This window comes from Dendrobates tinctorius, unplaced genomic scaffold, assembly GCF_039654945.1.
Source record: "Dendrobates tinctorius isolate UK_male_01 unplaced genomic scaffold, ASM3965494v1 ptg000172l, whole genome shotgun sequence".
Taxonomy (NCBI): domain Eukaryota; kingdom Metazoa; phylum Chordata; class Amphibia; order Anura; family Dendrobatidae; genus Dendrobates; species Dendrobates tinctorius.
Window position 1 is genome coordinate 1,819,458 of NW_027361839.1, and position 15,245 is coordinate 1,834,702.

Consider the following 15,245-nt stretch of genomic DNA (forward strand, 5'->3'; position numbering starts at 1 on the left):
GATCATCGTAGGTACGCTCCACGGCTACTGCTAATTGTGTGGACAGGATCAGGGGTCTGCAATCCGCTTAGTTACCAACCTCTTTGGTTTTCTGTGGCTTAGCTTGAGCTTGCTCTCCTCTTCGGTGACCCAATCATAACACTGTTCTTTCTTTCCCCTCTTTCTTTCTTTCCCCTTTCTTTCTCTATCCCTCTCTGTTCTTTCTTTCCCCTTTCTTTTTTTTTTTTCTCTCTGTTCTTCCTTTCTCTTTGTTTCTTTCTTTTTCTCTGTTCCTTTGTGAAGGGTTAATACTAAAATCAGAGTTGAAGTTTCGTTTTAGCCATTGTCTGGAGGTTTCATTTCTCCGTTTTTGTTGCTGTAAGATACATTTTTATAATTGGCATGGGCTGTCATGAAACCAGACTGTTCCCATCTGTATAAGATAAGGGAGGCGGGGGGTGTAAAACTCTGAAGAATATGCCATTATACTACTTTCTACACTATTTAGGTACGGACATATATGTAGTTTCTGGTTTTCTTGCAATATTATTGGCTTATAAAGTGAAATGATGCTATTGGTACTTGAGAACCTTGCATAATTAAGCAAAAGATTATAAAAGATGTGACTAAAATAAAGGGGTAAAGCAATAAAAATATTGCTAGCAACACTAGAATAATGTGGAAAGCACTGGCTCAACCGTGAAGGGTTAATTTAGCCCTCCCTAAATAGCTACCTCGACAGTGGCGCGCAACGTGGGGCCCCCTGAACAGGGACGCCTCAGCCCCCGGAGGACAACAAGACAAAGGACCCTCGGAGCGGACACAGGTGCTGGAAAGTTGGGACTGATCACCCCCCACAACCACGGTAAGTTGGCAGTTATACTGTTCAGACTGACCATTGGTGTGGTTTTCCTGTGCTTGTTGCTGCAAAGAGGATCTGAGGTTTGTCCCCTGGTGGGGTGATTCATGGGTGGAATCATATAGAGGTGCAGTCCCGTTGGGGGCCCAGTGCCCGAACCGTACCTCATAAGGGACGGACACCCCGGATTGACCAGTGATTGTGACTCTCTTTATAGTCAAAATATCCAGAATTCCTGGTCATTGTTAGTTATCAGGCATGGTCATGTGATCGAAGATGGGTAGGATACGTAACTCAGGTATATATAGATAGATATATATAACCAGAGGTGTCCGGAGGGATAGTCTGAGACGCCCTCCTCCTTTCACTGAGTACCGCGAATTTTGGGCTTCCCAGAGGGGGTTGACCCGGTGGAACAAACGGAGACGGCTGCTCCAGTATTGTGCACAATTGAAGCAAGGATATTTAGCTCTAAAGGAGAGAATTATGTTTCTGTGGAAGAAAAAGAAAAGTTTGGAATTGTGTGAAGGATCAGATACTGTTAGTCTTATGATTCAAAGACGAGGAAAGAAATGTGTCAGGAATGCAGGAAAAATATTTTCGATTCTGGGATTTCCTAAGGGCGGGCGGTTGCAGCCTACGCTATGGGATGAAGGGGTTAAAAAGAATAAAGGGAGATTGACTGATGATGTATTACTTAAAGGCACTGAGGAATTCCGTGGCCTGGCACATGAATTGTATAATGAAGGTTATGTGGACATTGAAGAGCAAGTGAATTCTTATTGTTTCTGTTACTGCTATGTTGAAGAAGGAAAAATTGTCTATTATGACAGGGACGGGATTTTTTATGGTTCAAGAAAGTGACTGTGGTGTGGACAATGTCTTGGGGTCATATTCGACACTGAACTTTCCTTTACTCCGTACATCCGATCACTCAGTCGCTCTTGTCACCTGCATCTTAAAAACATCTCCAGAATCCGACCTTTTCTCACCTTTGAAACTGCTAAGACTCTTACTGTCGCTCTTATTCATTCTCGTCTGGACTACTGCAACTCTCTTCTGATCGGTCTCCCTCTTACCAAACTTTCTCCTCTCCAATCCATCTTGAATGCGGCAGCCAGGGTCATATTTCTGTCCAGCCGCTTCACCGATGCCTCATTCTTGTGCCAGTCATTACACTGGCTACCTATTCGCTACAGGGTCCGGTATAAACTTATCTCTCTCACCCACAAAGCTCTCCACTGTTCTGCACCACCTTATATCTCCTCTCTCATCTCTGTCTATCGCCCTACACGTGCCCTCCATTCTACAAATGACCTAAGACTAACATCCCCCGTAATCTGAACCTCGCACCTCCGTCTCCAAGACTTCTCTCGTGCTGCTCCAGCTCTCTGGAATGCACTTCCCCAGACGATCAGACTGATACCTAGCCCTGACCTATTCAAGCGCGCTTTGAAAACCCATCTCTTCAAACAAGCCTACCACATCAACTACTCAGCAAGCTAACTTTGCCCTGTTCCCTCCTTCCAAATATTATTCTGAATCTGCACCCTACTATTCATCTGTCTCCACACCCTTCATGCACATGATAACTGCACTTGATACTTGTCTATTGCACTTAAACACACGGGCTGATGACCGGATCATGCAGCTTTATATGAAAATCCCTATTATAATTGCCAGACCTGAATTAACAAGCATTTCTCACCTACTGTGTCCCCCCATTTCCTTGTAGATTGTAAGCTTGCGAGCAGGGACCTCACTCCTAATGTCACTGTTTGAATTGTCTTAACTTGTATTGAATTTATTGTCTGTATATGTCCCCGCTTAATTGTAAAGTGCTGCGGAATATGTTGGCGCTATATAAATAAAAATTATTATTATTATTATAATGGTGACTCAGCAGCTTCAGCCCTGGGGCCACAGCTGATTGTAGAGACTTCCATAGCGCAGGGAGACGCAGGAGAGACCCACCATCTGGATGCCCCAGGAGACTCACCAGCCCACAGGTTGCCCTCAGAGGAACTGAAGTCTGTATCTGCTCTGCTGGCAGCAATGTGAGGAAGTGCCCAGGAGCCGCAGCGTGTGCAGAAGCAGGGGAACAGCTGATGAGGCCGGGTAGAGAGAGCAGAGACTCAGCAACTTCAGCTCTGCAGTCACAGCTGATTACAGAGACTTCACAGCACTGCGAGACGCAGCAGGGACCCTCAGTTTAGATGCCCCAGTGTTTGTGCCAAGATCAGCTCGTAGTGAAGAGAGTCGGGCATTGGATCCGCAGGTAAAACCAGAGGAGTGTGCCTGTCAGCTGCTGCACCCCAGGGAGAAACGAGACTGCCACTCCGGGGAGGGGGATCACTGTGAGGCTGGGAAGAGACAGATTTTAGGCAATGAACCCCCTGTGTATACCACAAATAAAGATGAGCTTTTTACTTTAATTAGAGACACTGCTAATTTAATACAGGAGATGGGAAGCAACACACAGCGATTCTTTCATACACCCACAGAGCTAAAATCTCCCCCTGATGACAAAATACAAGCTGACAGGTCAGAGGAATATAGATCTGTTCCAGGGGTTAATAATGGAGAGATATCCCCTAACCCATTTGTTAGTATTCCTATGCTTAAAGGGGAAGCGGATCAATTTACTGAGGGAGTGCAGCAGAATGGAGCTGCTAACACACATGATGGTAAAAGTTCTGATGTTACTCAGTCATCCTTGGGGGACTATTGTGACATGAATCTCCATTTGGATCAAGGCGGAAATTCTTTAAGTTCCTCAAGTCCTTTGGAAGATCTTGATAGTCTGTATTCAGAGGAGTTTGTGGTGGAGGCTGATTCATATAATGATCATGGGAGCGATTCCTCTATGGACAGGGTGTCTAATGAGACTTCTTCCTCACATTCATCTTTAGAGGTAAAGGACAGGCTCGAGAAAATTACCTCATTATTAGATGACATACCTGCCTCAGATGACTATCCCACAGAAGGCTTTGTAGCCAGGATGTTTAGAGCTTTTTTGGAATCTTTGGATGTTTCCGTTGGAAATCACGTTGTCCAGGGAAACCCGCTTAAGCAACATACAGAATCTAAGGCATCTGAGGTTTTTGTAAAAAATTTCTTTAAAGACACCTTGCTGCGTTTAACTGATGATTCCTATACAAATTCCACTAAGGATTTTGATAAATTTACAAAAAATCAAAAAATACCGGATTCTCTTAAAAATCATGACACTATAGATTCAAAACTACCTCAGATCCTCCCTACATTCACGGAATCAATGGATAAATTACGAAAAGACATTATCACCTTTAGGGATTCCTTGGCTAGTTTTGAGGATTATAAGCGGAGAAATAACATAAAGATTAGAGGAATCCCCGAATCAGTGCAGTCCTCACAACTGAAAGAATACATTTCCATGATGACCTCCCATTTGATCCCGAATCTTAAAGAAACCAATTTGATTGAAAAAGCTTTCAGAATACGTAGACCGCCTTCACTGCCCTCAAGTGTAAGCAGAGACGTTATTGTCTCATTTTACCCCAATTGGGTAAGGAATACACTTTTAGGGATATCAAAAGACCCGCTACTACTACAGTCTCCATATAAACACCTGATGTTCATTAAGGACCGGTCTAGATCAACCCTACAAAAACGCAAGCTGTTTCAATTTACCACCCGTAAGCTCCTGTGTAGCGGAATCTCTTATAACTGGACTCAATTTTCTACTTTGCAAGTGAAGTTTGCATCCAAAATAATTCCTGTTTCCTCACCAGAAGAGGGAATCGACTTTTTAATATCTGCTGGAATAATCTCTTCTGGGGCCTCAATTGGATCCTCCTCGCCGCCCAATTGAGATCCGTGTCCAAACTGAGTGTCTTGAGGTTTATAAGTATTTTGATTGGCAAAGAAGTATTTTCCAGTTTATGGCTTTTGAATGAACCGGACTTTACCTCCCCAAGGTCTTAGGGTCACTTATATGTGTACCCGGACGCGACAGGTCTATATATATTTATTAAGCGATTACTCACAGTGATCGGTAGTCTCAAGTATTGTAAAACTATATACTTTGTGTACTGTCTTTTTGTTTTTTTTAACAAGTGTTGGCGTTTATAATGAGCAACTTTCTCAGCTTCTGTATTAAACTGTATGTGTTTTGCTAGGAGAAAAAAAAAAAAAAAGTGATGATTTGAAACAAGACGTTTCCCTGCTAGATGATAAGGTCCTTCCCCAGGAAATCAAGCCTCCTCCCGACTGTAAGCTCTGTGCCCCTTAACCCTAAGGCACCGATGTATCCTGGACTACCGAAACTCAGTATGCCCCCACCCTATGATCCTGCCGGGTGGATCTGTGCTGTATGTGGAGTTACTGATCCTCAGTGGAGAGAGGTCTGTTATAATTGTGGCACAAGAAGACCGAGAGTTGCAGCCCCCACCTCTGCTAACGGCACCTATTATCCGCAGCCAGCCTCAATCCCTGTTCACCCGATCCAGAGGGAAAGAAAAAAAAAAAAAAAGTTTTCAGAAGACTTTAACCTGCTGTTCAGGAGAGAGAGAGAGAAAAAAAAAAAAAAAGGCAAGCTAGCAGCTGCAGCTGCTTCAGTGCCCCCTCCCATCTTAGCCCACACCATATTCCCCTTCGCCCCCCACAGCAGCTGCGAGCACACAGCCAGTCTCTTATCAGTATCATTGAGTATCACTGGAGCACACAGCAAACTCTTGCCCCCCTTCCTCAGACTTCAGCTAGTGGGAATCTTGCTCCTCAGCCCCTCCCTGCTAATTCTCATTACTGTTCAGCTTGTAATCTCTCTCATATGTCCTGTAAATTTACTAGGGGCAGATTTATTATCACAGTTCCGCTCCAGAATACAATTCCAAGATGATGGTCAGATGGGTTTTTTTTGTTATATAATCCCTATGTAGATGAACACAGTGAGGAAATCTGTATTTTGCATGCCCTTCCTACAGTTATGATGGCCCTGATAGGCTCAGATCCACCCCCAATATTGCCTGAGGATCAATGACTCACCCCATACCTCTCAGAGATACCATCTAAACTCTGGTCAAAAGGGCCAAATGATATAGGGAAAATGCCTGTAGAACCAGTAAAAGTGTTTCTCAAACCTGGTGCCTAATCCTCATACTCTTTTGTCCCAAATACCCCAGGATGCTGCTTGGTTTACAGTTATTGATCTTACCAATGCCTTCTTTAGCATTCCGTTACACCCAGACTGCAAGTTTCTATTTGCATTCACTTATCAGGGACGACAGTTAACATGGACAGTTATGTCACAACGGGCACAAAACAGTCCCAACCAGTTTTCAAAAAAAAAAAAAAAAAATGAGCAGGTGTCTTTTGCCATTGCTGCCATTGTTAGCCTCCTTAAAGCATCTGGCAGCACTGAACTGTCGGGTTTCGGCCTCGAGACTTCAGTTCCGCCTTGGTCAAGTGATATTCTTGGGTCACTGTCTCCTTCAGGGTGCCAGACACCTCGCAGAAGAAAAATAGCTGTCAGCTCCCTTCCTTTCCCAAAAGATGAAACTGAACTCCAGCGTTTTCTTGGACCGTGCACTTATTGTTGTCAGTGGATACCGGATGCATCCCGCATAATGTAACCCCCTTACAACGCCTTGAAAGACGGTATAATGAACTATAAGGGAAGATGGCAGTGATGAGGATTACCTCCAACATGATTGTTCCCAACTTCTGATAGAAGAAACAGCTACTCCACCAAATGTCAGTGAGAATCCACTCCCAAATCCTGATCTGGGGTTATACACGGATGGTTCAAGATATGCTGACGAGTTTGGTAGATTCCACATGGGATACGCTGTTACCACAGAGGACACTGTAGTGCACGCAGCTGCGCTCCCGCCCTCACAGTCAGCACAACAAGCAGAACTCCAGGCTCTGTCTACTGCATGTACTTTGGCCAAGAACAGACGGGCTAATATATACACGGACTCACGTATGCATTTGGTATTGCTCATGATTTTGGGGCTCTATGGGCCAATCGAGGGTTTATTACTACTGCTGGAACCCCAGTGAAAAATGCTGAAGCTGTTAAAACCCTCATGGACTCGATCAAATTACCTACTCAGGTGGCTATTATCAAAGTTAAGGCGCACGGTCCTAGGAACAGTCCACAGACTGTTGGCAACATATTTTCGGACGTGCAAGCAAAAGCCGCCGCTCTCTTACCCGTTGAACCAACCATACCAACTATGGTGACCACACGCTCTCAGCGTAAACAGTTACAAGAAGCACTGACCCTACAAGCACCTGATGATCTACAACAGACTGAAGTTTTCTGTCGGACCCCGCGAGACCGCTTAATGACGATGCAGAGAATGTCTCCAATGGAAGAGGTGAAGCAATGGAAGACTGATGGGGCACGAATGGATAATGGTCTCTGGAAAAAGAACCAACTTGTGTGTCTCCCTAAGCGGATGTACCCTGCTATTGCCACATGGGCACATGGACCTACACATCGAGGAAAGAATCAGGCCCTCGCACTGGTGCAAAAATTCTACTGGGCCCCGGTTCTCCAGTTGGCCGGAAGCATTCCCTGTTACCAACATGACTGCAAAAACCACAGCGAAGAAACTGGTGATGGAAGTCATATGCAGATATGGGGTTCCAGAAGTTGTTGAAAGTGACCAAGGCCCGGCCTTTTCTTCTCATGTGTACCAAGAAGTTCTGACAATGCTTGGATCCACTGTAGCCCTCCATACTCCGTACCACCCACAATCCAGTGGTGAAGTTGAGAGGCTGAACGGCACACTGAGGGGACAATTGACCAAAATGATGCAGGAGACTACGGCTCCATGGCCAGAGCTCCTACCCATTGTACTATACCACATCCGTACTACCCCTATTGCAAAACATGGCCTGTCCCCATATGAGATATTGTTTGGTGCTAGGCCCCCAGTTGCGAATTTCCAGCCTCAGCAGTTATCAGAAGAAACTGACCGTGCTGTTCAATGTGTTATTCAGCTTAGTAAAAATCTTACTAACATCTATGTTCTAGTTTTCTTTTCTTTTCCAGATTCAGCAGAAACAGACACCTGTTATAACCTGAAGCCTGGTGATTTGGTTGTCGTGAAAAGACATGTCAGGAAGCACGGACTAGACCCCTTGCATGACGGTCCCTATCAAGTCCTCCTCATCACCCAACAAGCCAATAGCAAATGAAGGGACATAATGTTTTGGTTTTCCACATTTTTCATATTATTATTGGTAGAAGATAAAAGTTAAAGTTAGAAGACATTCAGAGACTCAGAGATTAATACGATAAAGACAATGATCATAATAAGGAGAGTTGGTGGTCAGACACCTTCTCCTTTCTCAATCCAGCGAATTGGTTTAGGGGAATTGGGGGCTGGATAGCTGGGATCTTACAAAGCTTGTTGCACACTGCTGCCTGTATCCTTGTTGTATATGTGATACTAAAACTTGTTCTTTGGTGTATTTCTGTATGTATTAGGAAATTCTACATTAAGCCAGCTAATGATGATACCAAAGGTGTCGTTGCCCCTGCTCTTCTCAGCACCGATCTCAAAAGGCTACTTGATGAAGATGTTGAAGCCAAGCACATGGCTACCTACAAAAGATCCCCACCACCGTCATCAAAAATTGTTATTCGTGAACTGCCGTATACAGGGGGGACAGGTGCGCCACGACAGCCATGACTGATAACACGGCATCAGTCATGTGAAGACCAGTACCCCTCAAGCTGTTAGCTTGGGATAGCACCTCTGATGCTGCATATGTGTTAAAAAAAATTATCTAGGGGGAATGTGAAGGGTTAATACTAAAATCAGAGCTTAAGTTTCACTTCTCCATTTCAATGTAAGGTTTCGTTTCTTAGTTTTGTTGTTGTAAGATAAATTTTTGTAATTGGCATGGCCTGTCATGAAACCAGATTGTTCTCATCAGGTGCAAAGATAAGGGAGGTGGGAATGTTAAACTCTGAAGAATATGCCATTATTCTACTTTCTACGCTATCTAGGTACGGACATATATGTAGTTTCCGGTTTTCTTGCAATATTATTGGCTTATAAAGTGAAATGATGTTATTGGTAGTTGAGAACTTTGCATAATTAAGCAAAAGATTATAAAAGAAGTGACTAAAATAAAGGGGCTTAGTGATCTGCCTCGATCCTCCCGTACAGAGTCCCCGTCTCCGTGTGGTCATTTGAGTTGCTAGCAACACTGGAATAATTTGGAAATCACTGGCTCAACCGTGAAGGATTAATTTAGCCCTCCCAAAATAGCTGCCTCGACACTCTGACTGCAGAGATCACTGAATGTCCTTACTGCTGACAGCAGAGATCACCGAGTGCCCCTTACTGCTCTGGCGGCAGAGATCACTGAATGTCCTTACTGCTCTGACTGCAGAGATCACCGTGTCCTTACTGCTCTGACTGCAGAGATCACCGTGTCCTTACTGCTCTGACTGCAGAGATCACCGTGTCCTTACTGCTCTGACTGCAGAGATCACCGTGTCCTTACTGCTGACAGCAGAGACCACTGAGTGCTCCTTACTGCTCTGGCGGCAGAGATCACTGAATGTCCTTACTGCTCTGACTGCAGAGATCACCGTGTCCTTACTGCTCTGACTGCAGAGATCACCGTGTCCTTACTGCTCTGACTGCAGAGATCACCGTGTCCTTACTGCTCTGACTGCAGAGATCACCGTGTCCTTACTGCTCTGACTGCAGAGATCACCGTGTCCTTACTGCTGACAGCAGAGACCACTGAGTGCTCCTTACTGCTCTGACTGCAGAGATCACTGAGTGTCCTTACTGCTCTGACTGCAGAGATCACTGAGAGTCCTTACTGCTCTGACTGCAGAGATCACTGTGTCCTTACTGCTCTGACTGCAGAGATCACTGAGTGCTCCTTACTGCTCTGACTGCAGAGATCAGAGTGCTCCTTACTGCTCTGACTGCAGAGATCAGAGTGCTCCTTACTGCTCTGACTGCAGAGATCACTGAGTGTCCTTATTGCTCTGACAGCAGAGATCAGAACTTAAACGCATGCTAAAAAGGAAGAAAGAAATGTTTATCAAATGGAAAGAGGGAGGCATATCTAAAGAATATAATGTTGTCTGCAGAACCTGCAGGGCACAAATCAGATTACTAAAGCTGACAATGAATTGAGGCTTGCAAGAGATGTCAAAAGCAATAAAAAAGGATTTTGAGGATATGTCAAAAGTAAAAGAAAAGTCAAAGATGCGATAGGACTTTTACAGGATGAAAATGATGAAATGGTAAGACAGGATGTTGAGAAGGCTGAACTAATTCCAATTTTGCATCTGTTTTCTCTCAGAAAGGAAATGTAACAACAACTGTTCTTCACTGTCCTATTAAGGAAATAGAAGAATCCAGGATATCTATAAACAGAAAGATAGTGAGGAAACACTTAGCTAACCTAAATGAATTCAAGTCTCCAGTTCCAGATGAATTACACCCCGGAGTACTGAAGAAGATAGCAGAAGAAATTTTTGAACCCCTCTCCTTAATCTTTGAAAATTCTTGGAGAACAGGAGAAGTCCCAGAAGACTGGAGAAGAGCAAATGTTCCTATCTTCAAAAAGGGGAAGAAGGTGGACCCAGGCAACTATAGGCCAGTGAGTCTGACTTCTATACCAGGAAAGATCTTTGAACAAATTATTAAACAACATGTATGTCAGTACCTGGATAAGAATGAAGTGATTAAACAGAGTCAGCATGGGTTTGTAACTAATAAGTCATGTCAGACTAACTTAATTTCCTTCTATGACAGAATCACTGACTGGGTGGATCAGGGAAATACTGTAGATATAGTATATCTCGACTTCAGCAAAGCATTTGGCAAAGTATCTCACACAATCCTCTTAGTCTCATGGCAGCGAGAGCCAGTTGTCAGATGTGATGTTCGCTGAACACCCGGAAGGGATTGCATGATCGCCTATGACGGTATAAACTGTGCATGTTTTGAAGGGGTTAATGTTTTTATGATATAAAATATGAAAAATTATCAAAAAAGTTGATATTTTCTACATGTAAACACCAGTGGGAGGAGCTGCTGACATTAGTCATGGAAACCTAGTGCAGTGCTGGCTAGCCTTAAGACTGCAGCAAATGTGGGCGGGGTCTGCTCTGCCTTCCTACAGACATCTATGTCCCCTCTCCTCCTTCAAATTCCTCTGCCCCCCCTTCTTCTCAAAACTCATCTTCCTCCTGACCTCTTGGCCCCTCTTCTCCTTCAGACCCCTCTGTTCCCCACTCCTCCCTCCAGACTCCTCTGAACTCATCCAGACTTCTCTGTCCTCCTCCTCCAGACCCTTCTGTCAACAGCTTATCTCTTGGATAATAAAAGGATCAGCTGTTGGAAATCCAAGGTGCTGTCTGTTGGGGGAGAGTTAGGGCCCCGTCACACATAGCGATGCACCAGCGATGCCGACGATATGACCTTGTCAGGATCGCTGGTGCATCGCTACATGATCGCTGGTGAGCTGTCAGACAGGCCGCTTCACCAGCGATCAGCACCAGCGACAGGAGGATAACAAGTGATGCACGTCGCTTAGTTACCCTCTGTGTACCTTACGTACCAGCGCGCTGGTGCAGGGAGCTGGTAACCAAGGTACACATCGGGTTTCTAAGCAGCGTGCGTCACTTAGAAACCCGACGTTTACCCTAGTTACCAGTGCGCTGATCTCTGGTCTCCCACCTGTCACTCGCAGCGATGCGTGCTGGCCAGCGAGAGACCAGCGACCAAAAACATGTCCAGGCCATTCGAGGACGATCAGCGATACCCGGCAGGGGGCGGTCGCTGGTGTCACACACAGCGATCTCACTGGCGAGATCGCTATGTGTGACGGGGGCTTTAGTCCGATTTGTATGGGGCCCCTAGACATGTAACCATAAGTGCACAATCCAGGGATCCCACGTGCTGCCACCACTCACCAAATACTGGTAAGAAGTCCTCACACCAAACCCGACCCAACAATACAAAGGTGACACGTTCAGGACAAGCTTATACTCCAGAGACGTTTTGTCTGTTACACATAAATGTAAAGCATTTAATATTTACAAAAAGTAACAAATTACATAAAATGTGCAAAACCAATATAAAAATAACGAGGGGGCCCAACACGGAGCGATTCCTGATAGTAGCGAGTTCTCCACCTGCTCAAGGGACGAGGGCAGAGAGGTCACCCAAAGGTCTGCTCTCCAGCTCGTGATGGACCATTACCTGTAGACTCCTCCTCCATGAGCCCATAGCGAGGGCACCACACCCCCCTATAAATCATGCCGCCCCAGCATGGAGGAGGCTACGGGCAGGGACGCTCTCATCCTTCCGATAACAGACGAGACCTGTTACGTGTGCAGACACCAATAATAATATATGGAGGCGAGGGGTCTGCACCGCAGCTAAAGCCCGAGCCACACAGTGCGAGTGCTGCCCAGGAATCCCCGAGGATGGGCCGCGGGGGACACAACGTATAACAGAAGGTGTAGGGGCGTCTGCACCGACCAGGACAGCTGCAGTCATAGCACCAGGGTGACACTCCTGGGACAGCGAGGGCGACACCCCGGGGACAGCGAAGATGCCTCCCGTGCAATGGCAAGAGTACTAAGGATGACTCCAATGGGATAGCTATGGTGACACCTTTGGGCTAGTGAGTATGACTCCCACCAGATGGCGAGGGCGCAGAGGACGGACTCCCACCAGATGGCGAGGGCGCAGAGGACGGACTCCCACCAGATGGCGAGGGCGCAGAGGACGGACTCCCACCAGATGGCGAGGGCGCAGAGGACGGACTCCCACCAGATGGCGAGGGCGCAGAGGACGGACTCCCACCAGATGGCGAGGGCGCAGAGGACGGACTCCCACCAGATGGCGAGGGCGCAGAGGACGACTCCCACCAGATGGCGAGGACGACTCCCACCAGATGGCGAGGACGACTCCCACCAGATGGCGAGGGCGACTCCCACCAGATGGCGAGGGCGCAGAGGACGACTCCCACCAGATGGCGAGGGCGCAGAGGACGACTCCCACCAGATGGCGAGGGCGCAGAGGACGACTCCCACCAGATGGCGAGGACGACTCCCACCAGATGGCGAGGGCGCAGAGGACGACTCCCACCAGATGGCGAGGGCACAGAGGACTCCCCCCACCAGATGGCGAGGGCACAGAGGACTCCCCCCACCAGATGGCGAGGGCACAGAGGACGACTCCCACCAGATGGCGAGGGCACAGAGGACGACTCCCACCCGATGGCGAGGGCACAGAGGACGACTCCCACCCGATGGCGAGGGCACAGAGGACGACTCCCACCCGATGGCGAGGGCACAGAGGACGACTCCCACCCGATGGCGAGGGCACAGAGGACGACTCCCACCCGATGGCGAGGGCACAGAGGACTCCCCCATTGCAATGGCACAGTCACCAGAGAATCGTTTTCTAGGCTGGGCGCGGATGATGATACTCGTGCTAAAGATCCAACCAAAGTCCAGAAGTGATGCCCAGGTTAATAGACTTCCATTACCTATGGATCAGTCAGAATACTCTGCAGGAATGATTAACGCTTGTCGGATTTCAGTATTCTGTGAATGTCTCACTTGACACATGAGGAAAGTGGCAGGTTTTTCTTCTGCTCTCTATAGAATACAGAAGACTCCGGCTACGAGGACCCTGCGGCCTTACAATGAGGTTGGTTGAGGTCCGGTCTTCTCAGGAGGACGAGTGGGGGAGTCCATCTCCCATATCACATTCTCAGCACATGATTAACATCTTCTGTAGCTTGAGTCCCGGATCGCCGACTCCAGTGCGACCATTACCACATATTGAGGGAATCCTTCATAGTTTGTATAAAAAAAATAAGCAACAAATGCTTGAGAACAATGGTATAAAAGTATCCAGGTAAAAAATGTCGCAAAGCGATGGAAGCAGAGAAACGTGCAGCGTGGTCAGTGCAACATGTCACCCGGTCCCTGGAGGCGAGAATATACATCATACATCGCTGCTCCGTAATGTCATTACAGGGGATAAACATGACGAGGCCCTCCAGGATAGAGAAATTAGGAGCCTAGGGAGAAATGTCACAAGTTATAACCAGCAAAAAAAAAAAATCAGTGACCCCCCACACACATTGGATCCATATAGTGATCTCATCCTCCCCCAGCACAAGATACACCCCCACTGCAGGGGCTTATTGATTTCTACAGTGAAGCATAGCGGGGGCTCAGTGATGTCTACAGTGAAGCATGGCGGGGGCTCAGTGATGTCTACAGTGAAGCATAGCGGGGGCTCAGTGATGTCTACAGTGAAGCATGGCGGGGGCTCAGTGATGTCTACAATGAAGCATGGCGGGGGCTCGGTGATTTCTACATTTTAGTACGGCAGGGGCTCAGTGATGTCTACAGTGAATCATAGCGGGGGCTCAGTGATGTCTACAGTGAAGTACAGCGGGGGGCTCAGTGATGTCTACAGTGAAGCATAGCGGGGGCTCAGTGATGTCTACAGTGAAGCATAGCGGGGGCTCAGTGATGTCTACAGTGAAGCATAGCGGGAGCTTGGTGATGTCTACAGTGAAACACGACGGGGGCTCGGTGATGTCTACAGTGAAACACGACGGGGGCTCGGTGATGTCTACAGTGAAACACGACGGGGGCTCGGTGATGTCTACAGTGAAACACGGCGGGGCTCGGTGATGTCTACAGTGAAGCATGGTGGGGGTTCAGTGATGTCTGCAGTGAAGAGCGGCGGAGGATCGGTGATGTCTCAAGTGGATCACGGTGGGGGTTAGGGTATATTAGTGACATTGAGGCCGCCCACTCACCCATTATGGGTAGAAAGGAACAGAAGCCACAAATCTGCCTGATCCAGGACATTTACGCTACATCTCAAACACATCACCGGCGCCATCCTGAGGACGGGACCAGATGATGTGACACATGAATATAAGAGGGCATTAGGGTGTGCAGATTACCACCCACAAGGAGATGGAGACCACACAATGTTTTGTCATCTCTTACCTTCTACAGTTTCGCTGTGTTGGTCGCAACTTCAGTTTCTATAGACTCTTGAGCTTCTAGAAGGTGAAAGACGAGGATAAATTATAATATCGGGGAGTCTCGAGTGAGGTCTGCACCAATTCAGCGTTTACTACCTTAGATAATGCCTCAATAGCTTACCATCAGCACCTCCTACAGACAAGAGCCAGGAGGGCAGTAACAGCTCAGTGCAAACGTCTGGTTTCATGTTAGCGTTTGTGCGCGCAGCGTTTGATCCGCATGCGTCATGCGTACACATATTTAACATGGTGTATGCAGGGATATGCGTTCGCATGCTTTCGTGTACGCATGCGTCGTTTCGCGGTGTGTGGCGAATGCAGCATGTTGCATTTTTTGAGGCGTCAA

The 15,245-nt window shown here is 47.0% G+C and overlaps 1 protein-coding gene and 1 long non-coding RNA gene across 6 annotated transcripts in view; one reads left to right on the forward strand and one right to left on the reverse strand.

The window, feature by feature from the left end:
- The window catches only part of LOC141053881 (uncharacterized), a 30,552-nt gene extending 21,541 nt beyond the window's left edge, over window positions 1-9,011 (forward strand). The window contains exon 2 of the long non-coding RNA XR_012221280.1: window positions 8,322-9,011. This is a non-coding gene — a long non-coding RNA (uncharacterized lncRNA). The remainder of the gene's footprint in view (window positions 1-8,321) is intronic.
- Window positions 9,012-11,872: 2,861 nt separating this feature from the next.
- LOC141053885 (uncharacterized) overlaps window positions 11,873-15,245 on the reverse strand; it is a 43,036-nt gene continuing 39,663 nt past the window's right edge. For all 5 annotated transcript variants that reach the window (XM_073551033.1, XM_073551032.1, XM_073551031.1 and 2 more), the window contains 2 exons: window positions 14,862-14,917; window positions 11,873-13,912 (listed from right to left, as the gene is read on the reverse strand). In XM_073551033.1, the coding sequence (XP_073407134.1) occupies window positions 14,865-14,917 (53 nt within the window). In that variant the 3' untranslated portion in view covers window positions 11,873-13,912; window positions 14,862-14,864. The remainder of the gene's footprint in view (window positions 13,913-14,861; window positions 14,918-15,245) is intronic.